At 49.6% G+C, this 15264-nt stretch overlaps 1 protein-coding gene across 1 annotated transcript in view; it reads right to left on the minus strand.

The window, feature by feature from the left end:
* Positions 1–15264, minus strand: part of EIF3A (eukaryotic translation initiation factor 3 subunit A) — an 812143-nt gene that overhangs the window by 476422 nt on the left and 320457 nt on the right. Inside the window, exon 12 of the mRNA XM_069611926.1 lies at positions 14670–15017. Within this exon, the coding sequence (XP_069468027.1) occupies positions 14670–15017 (348 nt within the window). The remainder of the gene's footprint in view (positions 1–14669; positions 15018–15264) is intronic.

Here is a 15264-nt window from a genome sequence, read left to right on the forward strand (position 1 = left end):
GCTCCTCTCTTTGCTGGTTTAACTGTTCAGTATACGTCACATACTTTGGTTCATAATTTTCAGGTAATGTAGGTGGGGCAGTTGGAGTGGGGGTACTTGTCTCCACCTCTACACTGTCGTACTTGGCCAGGATCACCAATGCGGTGGTCGACACTGGAGTAAAGGACTTCCATCTGATGGTGTCCAACTTCTTCCCCTTGATGTCCAGAGGGACAGAGGACGATGACTGGTAGACGGCCTCTTCCTCGTAGCTGCTGAGACTGAGTAAGATCACAGTTGCGACCGTAGGCACATGGGTGTGAACTCCGGCACCTAGTACTTTTCATCCAGCCTATCCAGCTTGGCCGGGACCGAGCAAGGATTCTTCCGGAGGGCAAACCTTCCTCCCACACGTCGTCCAGGAGGGGCACTGCCATGTCTTCCTCTTGGCCTTGCGCCTCTGGTATAGGAAGCCATCCTTCTTGGTCTCTTCAGTTAGCTGGAAAAGCTTGGAAGCTTTGGCAACCATAGCATGAAACAACCCCACCTCATCCGGTGTGGACGCCCTCAGTTGCGGCGATCCGCCCGCCGTGACTAGGTAGTCATCGTTGGTCACCACCGTGACCGTCCCTGTGTCCATCAGTGGGGTGGGGGGGGGATTGGGGGCAGTGGGAGGAATGCACCCGGCGTGGGTGTGGAGGTTGATGTAGGGGCATCGGAGAATTATTCCTCTTTTTAGTCAGATTTATCTGGAGCCACCAGGGCCGGGGCATGCAGCCTCCTACTCTGGATCTCTGACACCAGAATGTGTAGAGTTGAACGGTTGTCCATCGATACATCTCAGCTCAGCAAGCGTGGTGCGCACACTAGGCCCTGTGCCGTAGTCGCCTTCGGGGTTGCAGCTGTCTTCGACCGCGTGCAGGGACTCTCGGTCCTAATCGTCCGAAGACGAAACATCCATGTCTTGGGGTACGGCCTGTAGCAGGCCTGGGACTTCGCAGCCGCCCCCCACACTTCTGCAGTCTGAGCCAGGCTTAGCGACGGCATCCTTTGCTCCAGTGTGCCAGCAGACCTTGCCACTGCTCTGAATGAGACCTCCTGCCTCGGGTGCAGGGACACCCTGGGTGCAGTTGGCTTTCCAGAGAGCGGCCGCCACCAGCTCAATAGTCAAAGATTTCTCCTGTGCCGCCTGAGCATTCTTGGGCAGGTCGGCCATTTTTTCGCCCACCCTAGGCTTCCTGGGTTTCTGCTGCAGCGATCAATCTGTCAATCTCGCGACGCGCTTGCGCAGTGACTCAGATGGAGCTGGAATTGCAGTGCTTGGCCTAGTCTTGGGACCCACCCCCCCTCTTTCCCCCCACACCACCTTCCCGGTTCTGGGTGAGGCATGACCCTGCTCAGGGCAGAGGCCTTGGCTTTCAGCCACGCCGCCAGTTTACTGTGCCTATCCTTTTGTTTTCTTTGAGAAGCCGAAACATATCGCATTCTCGCTCCTTGTGGTCCGGGTAAAGACAGGCATTGGAGGCGTTTGTCCTCTACAAACATGTTCCACAGCTCGCATCTGGCGCAGAGCCTGAAAAGGGACCTTCCCTCCTACTCCATCAAGGTCGGCGGTGCACAGTAGGCCTGATGGCCTTCTGGAAACTTCGACCATCTTTGCCCTTGAGGGGGCACTTGAAATTCACCGACAAACGGATCCCCGCTGTCAGCAGATGTAGAGTAGAGCACACAGGCTCTTTGACAAAATTACAAGTTAAGTCCCCTTTCCTCCATACTGGATGGGCGTCCCTTCCTAGGGACAGGCGACAACCTTTCACTGGAAAAAACCTTCCCCTTTAAATTTAGAATCGCCGCCCTGGGAGCATGTGCTACCCTGACTCCGCCCACCAGCGCCACACCTCAGTCCCCCATTGACGCGTCGACAATATTTACCATTGCCTAATGACACCAGTATCATTGGGGGAGGGGAGGTTTGGGGGGTGGGACGTATGGAGCAAAGGACTAAGAGTATGTTAGTCACTACAGTGAGTAACATGTAATTACTCTCAAGTCCGATCCCCTTTCCGTCATACAGCATGGGCTATTACAACTGAATGTAGCCACAGGGTGGAGAGGCGATCCTCCTTAAGCAAATAAGTTCCTAAGAACCCCGTGTCGAAAGGCCGTGTCTGACTAGAGCTGGTGTCCAAACAGTAATGCTTGCAGAAAGCCGAAGGGGGTGGCCGCCCTACTTATGACTTGCCACGAAACCTGCTGCTGGAATGCAGTGGCCTTGGCTCGGACTACTCTGATACTTGATACCAAGGACTGGAGCTCCCCCCCCCCCCAAAGGTGACAAAAGTGCGTCTGAGTTGCAGAAGCCCTTGGTCCTGTCCAGACAGAATTTCAGAGCACGCCTCACATCCAAGCAGGGCAAGACTCTGAGCCTAGTCCTTGGGATCAGCAAAAATTATAGGTAAGACTATTGCCTCTTTTAGATGGAAAGCGGAGGCTACCTTAGGTAGGAACGCCGGGGAGTCTGCAGTACCACCTTATCCCTGTAGAATGTGGTATATGGTTCTGAGGACACCAGAGCCAGGATCTCGCCGACTCTGCGAGCAGAGATGAGGCCCACTAACAAAGCAGTCTTAATTGTGACCAGCCTGATGGCCAAAGACGCCATTGGCTCAAAGGGTTTGTGCGCCCAGCCGCCCAACACCACATTGAGGTCCCACACGGGGTGTGGCTTCTTGATGGGCGTGTAGAGCCTGGACAAGCCCAACAGATGTTTGACAATCAGGTTAGAAGAGAAGACCTACAAATTTCGGTAGGCCCCTATGGCTGCCAAATAGGTGCAACATGTGTCCACCTGCATGCCCGAGTGCGCCAGATGTGCCAAAAAGGAGATTACATCATCCAGCTACTGTGGGGCGGGAGGTATGACCCTGCCCCCCTGCTGGGGCAGGAGAAGTGCTGGACCCATCGGACGGTGAATGGAAGGTCAGTCCGTGAGGCTTACCAGTTGGGAGAACCAGTCTCGCCAACCACGATGGAGCTATCAGAATGATGCTGAGGTGGCATGCTTCCTTTATCTTGCGGATAACCCTCTGGATAAGGGCGTGAGAGGGAAGGCGTAGGCCATCATGCCCTCCCACCGTATCTGTAATGCATCGCCCAGGGAGCACGATGTGAACTGACGGCACTTCCTGTTAATCCAGGAGGCAAACAGATCCACCTGAGTGTGCCCCATCTTCTGAAGACCCCCAGCAGCACCTGGGCGGGAATTGCCATTCGTAATTGTCCACACACAGTATGCTGAGCCTGTCCGCTTCCAAGTTTGCCTCCCCCAAGAGGTGGACGGCCGTGAGGTAGATGCTGTTCTGTAGGGCCCATTCCCACATGCTGACCGCTAGGCTGCACAGCGGAGGGGACCTGGAACCCTCCTGCCTGGTCCAAACTCCATGGATGCTGTGGCTGTCCGGAGTCGCTCCCCAGCCCTCTATGGAGGAGTCTGTAGTGAAGGAGACCAGCAAGAATGGCTGCCGGAAGGGCTTGCCTGCCCGCAGGTTGCAGTCCCTAGACCACCATGTGAAGTCCAAGTGGAGAGAAGGCAGTGTGCTGACCACCTCCGGTTGGGAGCCCCTCATCTGATTCCATGAAGCAGCGAAGTGCAGCTGTAATCTCCTCATCCCGAGTCTTGTGTGGCGCACAGCCAGGAGGGCCACTGCCATGATACCCAGTAAGTGCTGTACCACCAGACCAAGGTCACTGCTCTGGTAAGGAAGTAAGTAGTGGCTCTCTTGATAGCCGTAATCTTGTAATCCGAGGGAAACACCGTCTGAGCTCGCATCCCATATAAGGCCCAGGAAGGTGAGGCTCTGCGTGGGCTGCAGCTGAGACTTGAGGTTGATAGTAAATCCCAGGTGGTGGCGTGTGTTCATAAGTGCAGAGGAAGAGTGGATAACCCCCTCCAGAGATCTCGCCCTGATGAGCCAGTTGTCCAGGTACGGGTAGACATGGTGGCCCTGGGGAGGGCTGCCACTGCATTCACGAGTCTGGTAAATACTCTGGGGGCTGAGTTCAGGCCAAAGGGTAGCACCTTGTACTGGAAATGGCAGACCATGATCCTGAAGCATAGGAAGGAGAGATGAGGCTGCCAATCGGGATGTGAAGGTAGGAGTCCATCAGATCCAGAGAGCACATTCAATCTCCCTTGTCTAGTGTCTCTGCAATGAGTGTTGGCATAACCATCTTGAATTTCTGAAGAGGGAGGGAGAAGTTGAGGGTGGATAGGTCCAACACAACTCTCAGGCCAGCCCGATTCTTTTGTATGTCGAAAATCTTGGAATAGAAGCCCAATCCTCTCTGGGAGGCTGGGACTTCCACTGCCTGGCTCTCGACAAACGACCGCCTCTCCAGCAACAGAGTTTCCGTCCCAATCTGTGGATGGGAGGAGAGGGAGTTAACGGTAGGCGGTACCCAGAGGATACTACAGAGAGGATCCAGGGGTCTAAAGTTCTAGTGCCAAAATTGCACGAGAGGCAAACCTGCCCCCCACCAGAGACACGTAAACCCCGAAGGGACGAGTCATTTTTTTTTTCCTTCTGAGGCTGCTGCTGAGGGGGACTGGAAGAAACCCTTGCTCCCTACACCCCTTTGTTGCTTGTGCCGGTGCTGACTCAGCGAGTGGCCAGTCCCTCCATTCCTGGAAGCCGCAGAACCCGCGGAAAGACTCACCTGTGGGAGCGTTGATGCGACTGGGTGTACGCCTTGGGTGTGGCCTTCGTTGGTGTTAGGGAGAATTCTCAGAAATGTGCTCATTTCCCTTCCCCTGGAGAGAGTGAGCCTTTTTCCCACTCTCTCAGGTATTTTGACTTGCGTTTTACTCTTGTGTTCTTTGGTTATGGAATTTTGTTATCCAGCATACCTTTATCATCTGAACTACTTCTAAAAACGTTTACAAAGACTTCTCCATTTGTACCAGAACTGTGCTGTCCTAGCCTTTATTTGGCCTGGCCTATTGAATTGAACTGACCCTACTGGTACACTGAACCTTTGCATTATCTAATAGAAATGTTTTTTAACCCTTTGTACAAACCTATGCTTTGTATTCCCATTTAAAATTACTGAAGTGCCATTTGGCTCCTTTTTCAGGGGAGCTCAAACTGTCTTTATAACTTGGCAGTTTAATACTGCTCACATTCCCTCTTGAGATGAGCCTGGCTGCTCAGCTCGCTACCAAAAGGTGTGTGATACAGACTTATAACAAAGGTTGGTTTTTGCTTACACCTGTAGTACTAATTGTGTATGGTGTTCCCAGAGGGTACTACCTGCATTTCTGCCCATCAGTCACGGCAGCACTGCGATGCAAAGGGACTCATCTGCTGCATTCAGACTTTCCCTCCTATCTCGGGTCCCCCTGAAACTGGTGACGTCAGCAGCATATAACAAACTCTGACATGGTCAGCCACAGGACGTTCCTGGGACACTTCCGAAATCTCTTTGCAGGCTACTGAGCAGATCTCGAGAATGGATGTCCCCTCCACTCCCAGGGACACTGCTCCTTCGCAGGACTGCTAAAGATCTCCATCAAGACATGGATTTTTAGAGAGAAGTCTCAGAAATGTGCTAATTCCCTTCTACCTTAGAGTCCCCTAGCTCTTTTGCTGGACTTTAGGACTTTTAATTTCTAACCTGGAGAGAGTGAGACCTTTTACCCACTCATGTATTATTCTGTGATTTGGACTCTGTTTCTTTTGACGTTGGAGTCTGACAAATTCCATAGGCATCTTTACATTCTGACACAAGGCACCTTCAGTGCAGCAACACAGGGAAGTCTTAGATTTCCCAAAGGTTTAAATACCTTCTCTTGGCGAAACTACTTTTTCCAAGAGCAGTGAAGTGAAATTGACTTTACTTACATTTTGTAATTTCTAGACCCAGCACACACCATCTTACCATTAGGTGCTGGAGAGGTTATTTACTATCTCCTTTGTCTAGATTCTCAGGTAACAAGTTTATGTTATCCTTTCTACAATTAATGGCTGGTGGCAGTGGTTTACTTTTTACTACCACGGTGTGTGTTTACCGCGGGCAGCCTTCAAAGCTGCAGTAGGCCCATTTTGTCAAAACGACCCCGGTCTTTTTTTTCTGCCATTTCCTGTTGGAAAGGTCCTTCTTGAGATTTACTCTGCGTGCCAAACCAGGTTTGGTCCCTTTGTTTGGTCTTTGGTGCGATTCACGAATGAAGGCTGCCTCTGGCTCCAGTATTTCTGGCAGGGACAGGAAGTGAGGGAGGTGCCGGAAACTCCCTGTGCCTAATCCTCTTGGTTACAGGAATGCAGCCAAAGGTGATTGGCTGGCTAGCTGTCCTTGGCGGACAGCCACCCTACTGGGTGATTGACAGATAGGCTGGAATGAATGGGAGAAACCTGCATAAAAGGCTAGGCTTTTTGGCTTGGAAGGCAGAATCGACCACTGGACGAAGGAATCCGAAGAAGAACTTGGAAGAGATGCCAGCAGCAACTCTTGGACCAATGCTTTGCCCCGAGTAGCACCTGCTGCTCTGCTGAAGCTCCGAATTCGTTTCGACTAGAGAATCCATGCAAGGATGACTTCTCCACTTGGGTCGGTGGGACCAATCAACCCCAAAGTGACCTTGCCTCGACATCCTCTCGAAGCTGGCTGTTCTTCCACTGCTGCAGGAACTGAAGTGCCAGGGAGAGGAACACCAGATCTAGTGCATCTGTTTTAAGTCAGGCCAGAGCGCCAGGAAGATGTTCCGGACTTCACTGAAGCAGGACTGACCAAGCCTGAGCCACCTCAAGAGAGTGCTGGACCCCATAGGCGAGGAAAGTCTGAAGTGGTATCTGAAAACCGTGATGTTGCCATTTGCTACAGACGCGAGGAGCAGAAATCGCGAAGTGCCACTGAATTGAAGTTCGATTTTTGCTGCTGCCGCCGACCTTCCCGTTGTGTTGCAAGAGTCCCCAGAAGTCTTCGCTCTTGTCCCCACAACTGAGGCACAGGAACAGGATCTGCAGAGCCACAGAGGAACAGAAGCAAGCTGGAACCATTTCTAACCAACTGTACTGTAACCGTAAGAGGACTTGCCTATTATTGTGCAGTCTCCCACAGGGTTACTACATATACTTCTTTCACCCTGAGGTGACTTCAATTACTAGGACGCTGTGGACATTGTTATATCATTTAAAACTTAATGAAATACTGAGGTTGTGGAAAAGGGAAGGGGAGAAAAAATGTAAAGTTTGCATAGCATGTGAATACTTTTCAATCTCCCAATGAAGTCTAGGTTAGACCTTTACCAGCAATACAAGTTAAACTTATGCACCACCTATGAGGGACAGTTAAAACCAAAGTAAACAGGTCAGAAGAGTCTGCAGGGAGCCAGGACACCAAAGTCAAAGTCAATCTGAACAAGGTCTAGGTAGCTGAGGCACTTTCAGATAAAATAAAAAGTCTTGCACAATGTTATTTACAGAGTTTGTAGAAAAATAATCACTGTTTGGCCACAAGCTGTTAGGCTTGTGAAAGGCAAAGCTGCAAGCAATTCTGCAAAATCAGCAACTACAAGTCTCCAGTGAGAACAAGCAAGCTACAGACGAAAGAGGTAGGTACCCCCTTCAGTCAAGACAGTACCTTAGGTTGGAAGAAGAGGGGCCAGCTGGTTTCTGTTCTGGTTGCAGTCCTGCGGTTCCTGGGCCACAGTCGTGGGGACAAAGGCTACGTCTGGAGGACTCCTGCACTGCAGTTCGAAGGTCGGTGGCGGCTATAGGCTCTTTCCAAATCAGCAGCACTTCACGGTTTCAGCTACCGGCCAATAGCACCACTGCGCTCCTTGGAAACTTGATGGGCTCCCCTTGCTTCTGGGGTTCAGCACTGTTGAGGTGGCTCAGGCTTTGGTCATCCTGCTTCAGGAGGGTCCTCGGGATCTTCCTGGAGCTCGGGTGCGCTTAAATACAATGCACCCGTTTCTGGTGTTCTTGACCCCTGGCACTCGGTTCCAGCAGCAGCAAGGAAGTACAGCCAGCAGGGATAGGGGTTCCAGCAAAGTTAGCCTTGGGGTCAGTTGGTCCCACCAACCCAAGGGAAGAAGTTGTCCGTCTCGGGCTTCTCTAGTCGATACCAAGTTGGAGCCTCAGCACTGCTTCACCAGGCAATTCAACGTTCCAGGAGGTTACAGCAAGCTTCTCTTCCAAGTTATTTCGTCAGATGTTTCTTCCAGTGGTCGAGACTCGCCTTCTGTATGAGACTGCGCCTTTTATGCAGGTTTCTCCCATTCATGCACAGCCTAGCTGCCCCACTCACAGCAAGGTGGCTGTCCTGCAAGGACAGGCAGGCAGCCAGCCAATCAGCACGGGGTGCATTCAGGTAAACAAGGAGATTAAGGACAGAGTTTTGGGCCCCTCCCTTGCTTCCTGCCCTGCCAGACACCGGAGGCGGGTTTCAGCACCGAAGCCCCCCAAAGGCGAAACAAAAGGGTTCAAACTGGTTTGGCCCGCAAAGTAAAACCAAAGAAAGACCTCACAAGCAAGAAATGGCGAAAAAAGATCAGGGCCATTTTGCCAAAATGGGTGTTCGGCAAGGTTTGTATGCAGTACCCTCTGGGACCACTACACACAACCAAGACTACAGGTGTAAGCGAAACCAACCTTTGGTACAAGTCTGTACTACTACATTTTTGGTAGCTAGCTGAGCAGCCAGGCTTCTCTCAAGAATAAATGTGAGCTTGTAAGGGTGTTACACAAAGGTCTACAACCACAAGCATTCAGTAGACACTTCTACTCAAGGTTTCTTGGTAAAACATTTAATTTATTACACAATCATGTATAAAGCATTCATTAAATGAGGCAACCAGTATCACACAAAGATTATACTACAATACTGATTACTAAGCAGTTGAGCTCCCTTGAAGTCGGAGCAAAATAGCATTGAAGTAGCAGCAAAAAGACATAAGTTAATAAAAGGAATATTACAGTTACTTTAAAACAGTGCAAATAGTTTGAGTTCACCAGAGGAGCTGATTCAATGCAATAGGTAGGACAAAGTCAATGGGCTAGTGTCTTGTATAAGTAAAAACGGTTCTGGTATTTAAAACGGAAAAGTCTTTGCAACAGTTCTTAGAAGTAGTTCTCACAGAGCTGCTGGAGATACTGAAGAACTTCCGGTTTATATCTGGTTTTCAAATCAATGTAGATAAATTAGTATTGTTTCCTCTGCGGGGGTTGCGGGATAGCCAACTGGAGGACCTACCACAGCTGGAAAAAAGATGGGAGAGGGAATCATTTGAGTACCTAGGCGCACAGATATTCCATGATGTGGCCGACACGTTTGTTCATAACACGGGAAGGGCGTTATCGAAGGTGGGAGATTCGGTCCAATTCTGAAAGGAATTGCCTCTCCATGATGGGGAGAGTGGCTCTGCAAGATGGTGATCCTGCCAAGACTATTGTACTTCTCAAATATACCATATGTAGTGAAAAAAGTTATTTAAGATGCTAGATAGTAAGGTGGGGGAGTTATTTAAGATGCTAGATAGTAAGGTGGGGGAGTTATTTAAGATGCTAGATAGTAAGGTGGGGGAGTTATGGAACACCGGGAGGTGGAGGGTATCCCTAGCGGTATTAGAGATCTAGGGCGGGGGGGGGGGGTGTTGGACTGGGCCTGCCAGATTTGCAGAAGTATTTTGTGGCAGCGCAACTGCAATCGGTGCTGTTGTGGGCTCAGCCAGGGGGAGAAGTCATGAAAGGGTTGGTAGGCGATTTACTGCCGAATAGAAGGGGTGTGGAATTGCTGTGGGGGATAAGGGGAGATCTGTAGTGTTTGAAGCGGTAAGAGACATGGAAGAAATAGGTTGTCGAGCAGGGATCCAGGACACCGTATGATGGGGAGCTTCCATGGGGCATGGATCGAAAACTCAAGTGATTGCAGGGGTAGGAATACAGAGGCTCAGAGAAAGGCTGGGAGACGGTGGGAGATTTGATGGAGGGAAACTCCTTACGTTTAAAGAATGGGGCCTGAAGTTTGGGCTCCCACAGGGCCTGTTTTTGGTGTACGGGGCGGTGGTCCGGAGGTAGGCAGAAATGTTGGAGGGAATTCCGGAAAAGCCAGGAGCAAATCCATTATTGCGGGTACTGTTAGACCAAGCAGGGGGCAGGGCACGGATCTCGCGGATCCATAAAGCCCTATGGGAAGGGGAATCAGAGGGGGAATTGAAAGTAAATGGGAGGCAGATCTGGGGTAGCAGATAACGGAAAAGGAGGGCACAAATATTGGAATTTGTCCGAAAGGTGTCGCGCAATGCCTGGTTTCAGCTGATCCAATTTAACATCATACATAGGGCGTATGTGACCCCGGTTAGGTTGCAGGCAATGAATAATGACATGGCGGATGAATGCCTTAGGTGTGGTAGAGGCCCGGCGGGATACTGGCATATTGTATGGGACTGTGGAATAATAGCGGGGTATTGGGATAAGGTGGTTCAAGGGGTGAACGATCTGTTGGGGACCAAGTTAGAATGTAATCCGAGAAGATGTATTTGGGGAAATTCTCCCAGGGGGGTAGAAACACAAAGTATGAAATAAGATGGCCCGCTTTCTGCTGATCTCGCTAAACGCCGGGTGGTAATAGAGTGGAAGCGCCCACAGGGTCCAGCAATCGCATCATGGCGGGGCTGCAGAGCATGGAATCCTTGGAGGAAGGGGAGGGAGTGACGATCCAACTGCTGAATGATTTGTCTAGGGATAATGACTTGACGCTGCCATGAAGGATTTGGCTGAGGGGGCTGGGGGGTGGGGGGAGAAGACAGGGCAGGGGGCGGGTGGAAATGGAGTAAGGAGATGGGGTTACGTGGTTTAAGGGAGTTGCCATGGACTCGGACCAGACTCAGTGAGACTATTTAATGTACAATCTACCGTCAATTGTGAAACAAGATAAAAGACTCCAGAAAAGTATCTTGCACATACGAGTAGGGGAGGGAGGGGGAAGGTTTTTTCCCCCCGGGTGTTATGGTTCTTGTTATTGAAAAATGTTAATAAAAAGGGTTTTTAAAAAACCTTTACAGAACCTTTGGTTAGAATAACTGGTTCGAGCTGGCTTCGGTTCCTGTACAGCTCTGCAGATCCTGGTGTTCCTGGGCCTCAGTCGTGGGGACATCTGGGAACCCCTGCAATGGGAAGGTCAGCGGCAGCAATGGCCAAACTTACAATTCAGCATCACTTTGCTGGTTCAGCTCCTCATGCCTGACGGCAAATAGCAACACCACGGTTCTCGGATACCACTTCGAACTTTCCTAGCATCTGGGGTCCAGCACTCTGAGGTGGCTCAGGTTTGGCCAGTCCTGCTTCAGGGAAGTCCGGAGGATCTTCCTGGCGCTTGGGTCCGACTTAAAAGCGATCCACTCGATTTGGTGTTCCTCCCCCTGGCACTTCGGTTCCAGCAGCAGAAGTACAGCCAGCTCAGAGGATGTCCAAGCGAGTTTACTTTGGGATCTATTGGTCCCACCAACCCAAAGGGAAAAGTCATCTTTCCGGTGCTTCTATAGTCTAAACGAATGTGTAGCTTGAGCACAGCAGCAGGGCTTTACTGGGCAAACCAACGGTCCAGGAGTTGCAGCAGGCGTCTCTTCCAAGTTCTTCTTCAGATTCCTTCGTCCAGTGGTCTACTGCCTTCCAAGCCAAAACGCTTTAACCTTTTATTCAGTTCTCTCCCATTCATTCCAGCCCAGCTGTCAGTCACCCAGCAGGGTGGCTGTCCTTGCCGGACAGTCAGCTGGCCAATCACTACAGAGTGCATTTGGGTCTCCTAGGAGACAAAGCGCAGGGAGATTCAGGCACCTCCCTCACTTCCTGCCTACCCCAGACACCCTGGAGCCAGAGGCGGGCTTTGCTCGTGAATCCTGCCAAAGGCAAAGCGAACAAAGGGACCAAACCTGGTTTGGCGCGCAGAGTAAATCCCAAAAAGGACCTTTCCACAAAGAAATGGCACCCTTGGGTGCTTTACTGCAGCTGTGAACGCAGCCCGTGGTAAATGCACACCACAGTAAAAGTAAACCACTGCCACCAGCCATTCATCAAGGAAAGGCCAACAAAAATTTTACATGAGCAGCTAAACAAAGGGGATACTACGTAACCTCTCCAGCACCCTATTGTAAGACAGTGTGTGCTGGGTCTAAAAAGTTACAAATGTAAGTAAAGTCAATTTCACTTTACTGCTCTGGGAAACAGTTTGTCCCAGAGGTTATTTAAACATTTGGGAAATCTGAAAGACTTCCCTGTGCCACTGCATTGAAGGTGCTGTGTGACACAATGTAAAAGATTATGCCTATGGAGTTTGTCAGACTCCACAACCAAAAGAAACTGTTCAAAATCACATTAAAATACACAAGTGGGTAAAGGGGTCTCACTCTCTCCAGGTTAAAAAAAGCAAGTCCTCAAAATCCAGCAAAGTTGCTGGGGGTCTCTAAGGTGGAGGGAATTATCACATTTCTGAGAATCCAAGGTGCAGTAAAGAAATCTTTCCAAGCAGCGGGCGACACAGAGTTCCCACCAAAGGCAAAAAACACATTCAGACCCCCCCCCCCCCACCCAGAACGGTAGAAGGGCTAACAAAGGATAACCATACCAAAAAAAAGCTGGAAGAAAAGGAGCCAGCATGTTAGAACATAGGTGACCCTTTTGTGCATAACTGGGACTGGGGATATAGCCTGCAGTAGAAAATAGCACAAATGTTGGTAGAACACATCCACTGCCACCAGCCATAACTATAGGGTTGTCACTGTGACCAAGTCACAGGAGCAGAGAGAACGGGCTACTTCTGACTTTGGGTGTACTAATCTCTCATAAGTAAATCTGTTAGGAAGGATACAAAGTATCCCTCTTTCCTTAAGAACAGTAGAATATATAAACAAGAACCCAAAGGGTCCCCAGCAATACTGCACAGCGGGTGCTGTGTGCTGCAAAAGTAACACTTTAAGAGGCATGCAAGACTCCATAAAAATAAGTAAAACATAGAACAGTGTTCTCGTGGCTAGAGCATGCAAGAATGAATGAGGGAGGAAAGCCCCACTCCCTCATTCAGTATAGCAAGAAAAAGGTCCAGAGGTCCAGCATAAAGTGCTGGGGGTCTCACTGGGAGAGGGAATTAAGCATACAACTGAAATCTCCCTAACACGTATTCATAGAACTTGCCTACCAATTACTCACCTGCTTCATTCATCCATAACCTTGGTCGCTAGACCACCAATGCCTACTTGAATCTCTACATAGCATCCAGTATAGGGTAGGATTTCTGAAGCCTGGTTAAGTTACCAGAGTGATCTAAATGTTTGCTTACCCGACACAAGTGTTTTAACACTGATTGTATACTACTTTGATTTAATTTAAAGTGGGCCTCCTTTTATTCTATTTTGTTGTAAAGGATACAACCTTTAATTCTACTGTGATGAGTACTTAACTTGCTTAACAGCCTTAACCTTAGTTTGATGTGATATATGGCATTTGTAACGCACCTATACACAAGTGTTTCAAGGCGTGACGAGGCAGGGAGAGGGGAACAGGGGGGAAAGACAACGATCCTACTAGGCCAGGTGTCATTCAGATCGCGCAAGTGCAGGGGTAGGGGGAAGGGAAAAAGTGCAAGGGGAGAGGGGGAAGTGCTGAACAGGGTAAGTAGAATAAAAAATAAATAATAAATAGGGCCAGCTGGTGGCAAGTGCAAGGTAAGTGCAGACAGGTGCTGGGGGGGGGGGGGGGGGCTGTAAGGGATGCAGAGACAGTCCCGCAGTTCAGGGGTTGCCAGGGAGGCAGTGCAAGTGGAGAGTGGCTGGGCCAAGGACCGAGGTCGGTGAGTGGCCAAGGTGCAGGTTCAGTGCAGTTTCAATGAATAATTAGCAGGGGAGAGGGAGAGAGAAAGCAGAAGCAAAGAGGAAGGTTTTGAGGTGCTTCCGGAACCGAAGATGGTTCTCCTCAAGTTTCAGGGAGGCAGGAAGGCTGTATATATAATCAATGTTATTTTTATATAAATTACTAGTGTCAGTGTTTCTTTGAACCCCCTTGTATGCTCCGAGTCCTGTGTGCCAACCTACAGCCCTCTTCCCTCCTAGACTAAGCCTGGCTGCTCAGCCATTGCTACCAAACCTTTTGGGAAATTCTGGCCAAATCGAAAAATTGGAAACCTATACATCTAAGAGGGAGTCTTCTCTAGTCCTACCACTACCATAGATGGACGTTTGTAGAACTCCCCAACAATAACATTAGCGTCTTGTCTAACAGGTAGTACAAATGCAATAAAAGACAAAAAAAAATGACTTGATTCAGAGGACTTGCTTTGTTTATAAAACATTGGTACTCTTAACTGCATTGTGGCATGAACATATGTAGCAGCATTGCAAGAAAGGTTAGCTGGCAATGAAACAGGTTGACATCTCCATGCAATCACTATGTACATCCAGATGCAGCACAATTAACTGGTTGAAGGATTAAGCGGAAACATTCAGGGCTTAAGCCCTGTGGCACCACACATTGTAACCAAGAGCACCACTGTGATCCATCATAAAATTGATTTGACCGTCTTGTAATCGGACTTGAAACATCTAAAACAATGCAAGTGAAAACATTTCTGAGCAGACTAATTTGAAAAGGTTTCTAGGATAGGGGGCTTGAAGCAAAGTGTATAGGTGGAAAGAAACGCACCTCAATATCTATGTCCTTGAAGGCCTTGGCTCCCAGCTCAGTCTTCTTGATTTGCTCCAGCCTCTCCCGCACAGTTTTCTTTTTGATCTGCTCATGCTCCTGCAAGATCCGTTCTTTCTCGCGCTCCTTCGCTTCCTGGCGCAAGCGCTCCTCTTCTGCCTTGCGCACCTTCAGCTGTTCAGCTTCTCGTTGTTCCAACTCCTCCTTCTCCCGCTGAATGTTCAGGTTCTCTAAACGCTCCTTGCGCTCCTCAATAGTCTGGCGGCGGGCAAGAATGCGCTGATGCTCCTTCCGCGAGCTTTTCAAGTAAGCTGTAACAGCCAACTGACGCTGCTCTTCCTTTTCTTGCTGGGGGGATAAATCAAAAAACAAACATCTTTAGTCAACTATTCCCAAAATTTCAAGCCCTGGCATGCCTTACATGCGACAGAAATGGTACACAAACATCCTAAATACTGTTCTATTTGCCCATTTCAAATCTGCGCCAAACAAACATCTGGTTGAGTCAAATGCGTTAATACAATTGGCATGCCCAATGTGAACCCAGGTCTTCATTTGCTGAAAAAACAGACTCCCTTTTACAAGCATGCTCGCT

Source organism: Ambystoma mexicanum, chromosome 8 (assembly GCF_040938575.1).
Source record: "Ambystoma mexicanum isolate Mex_15411 chromosome 8, UKY_AmexF1_1, whole genome shotgun sequence".
NCBI lineage: Eukaryota > Metazoa > Chordata > Amphibia > Caudata > Ambystomatidae > Ambystoma > Ambystoma mexicanum.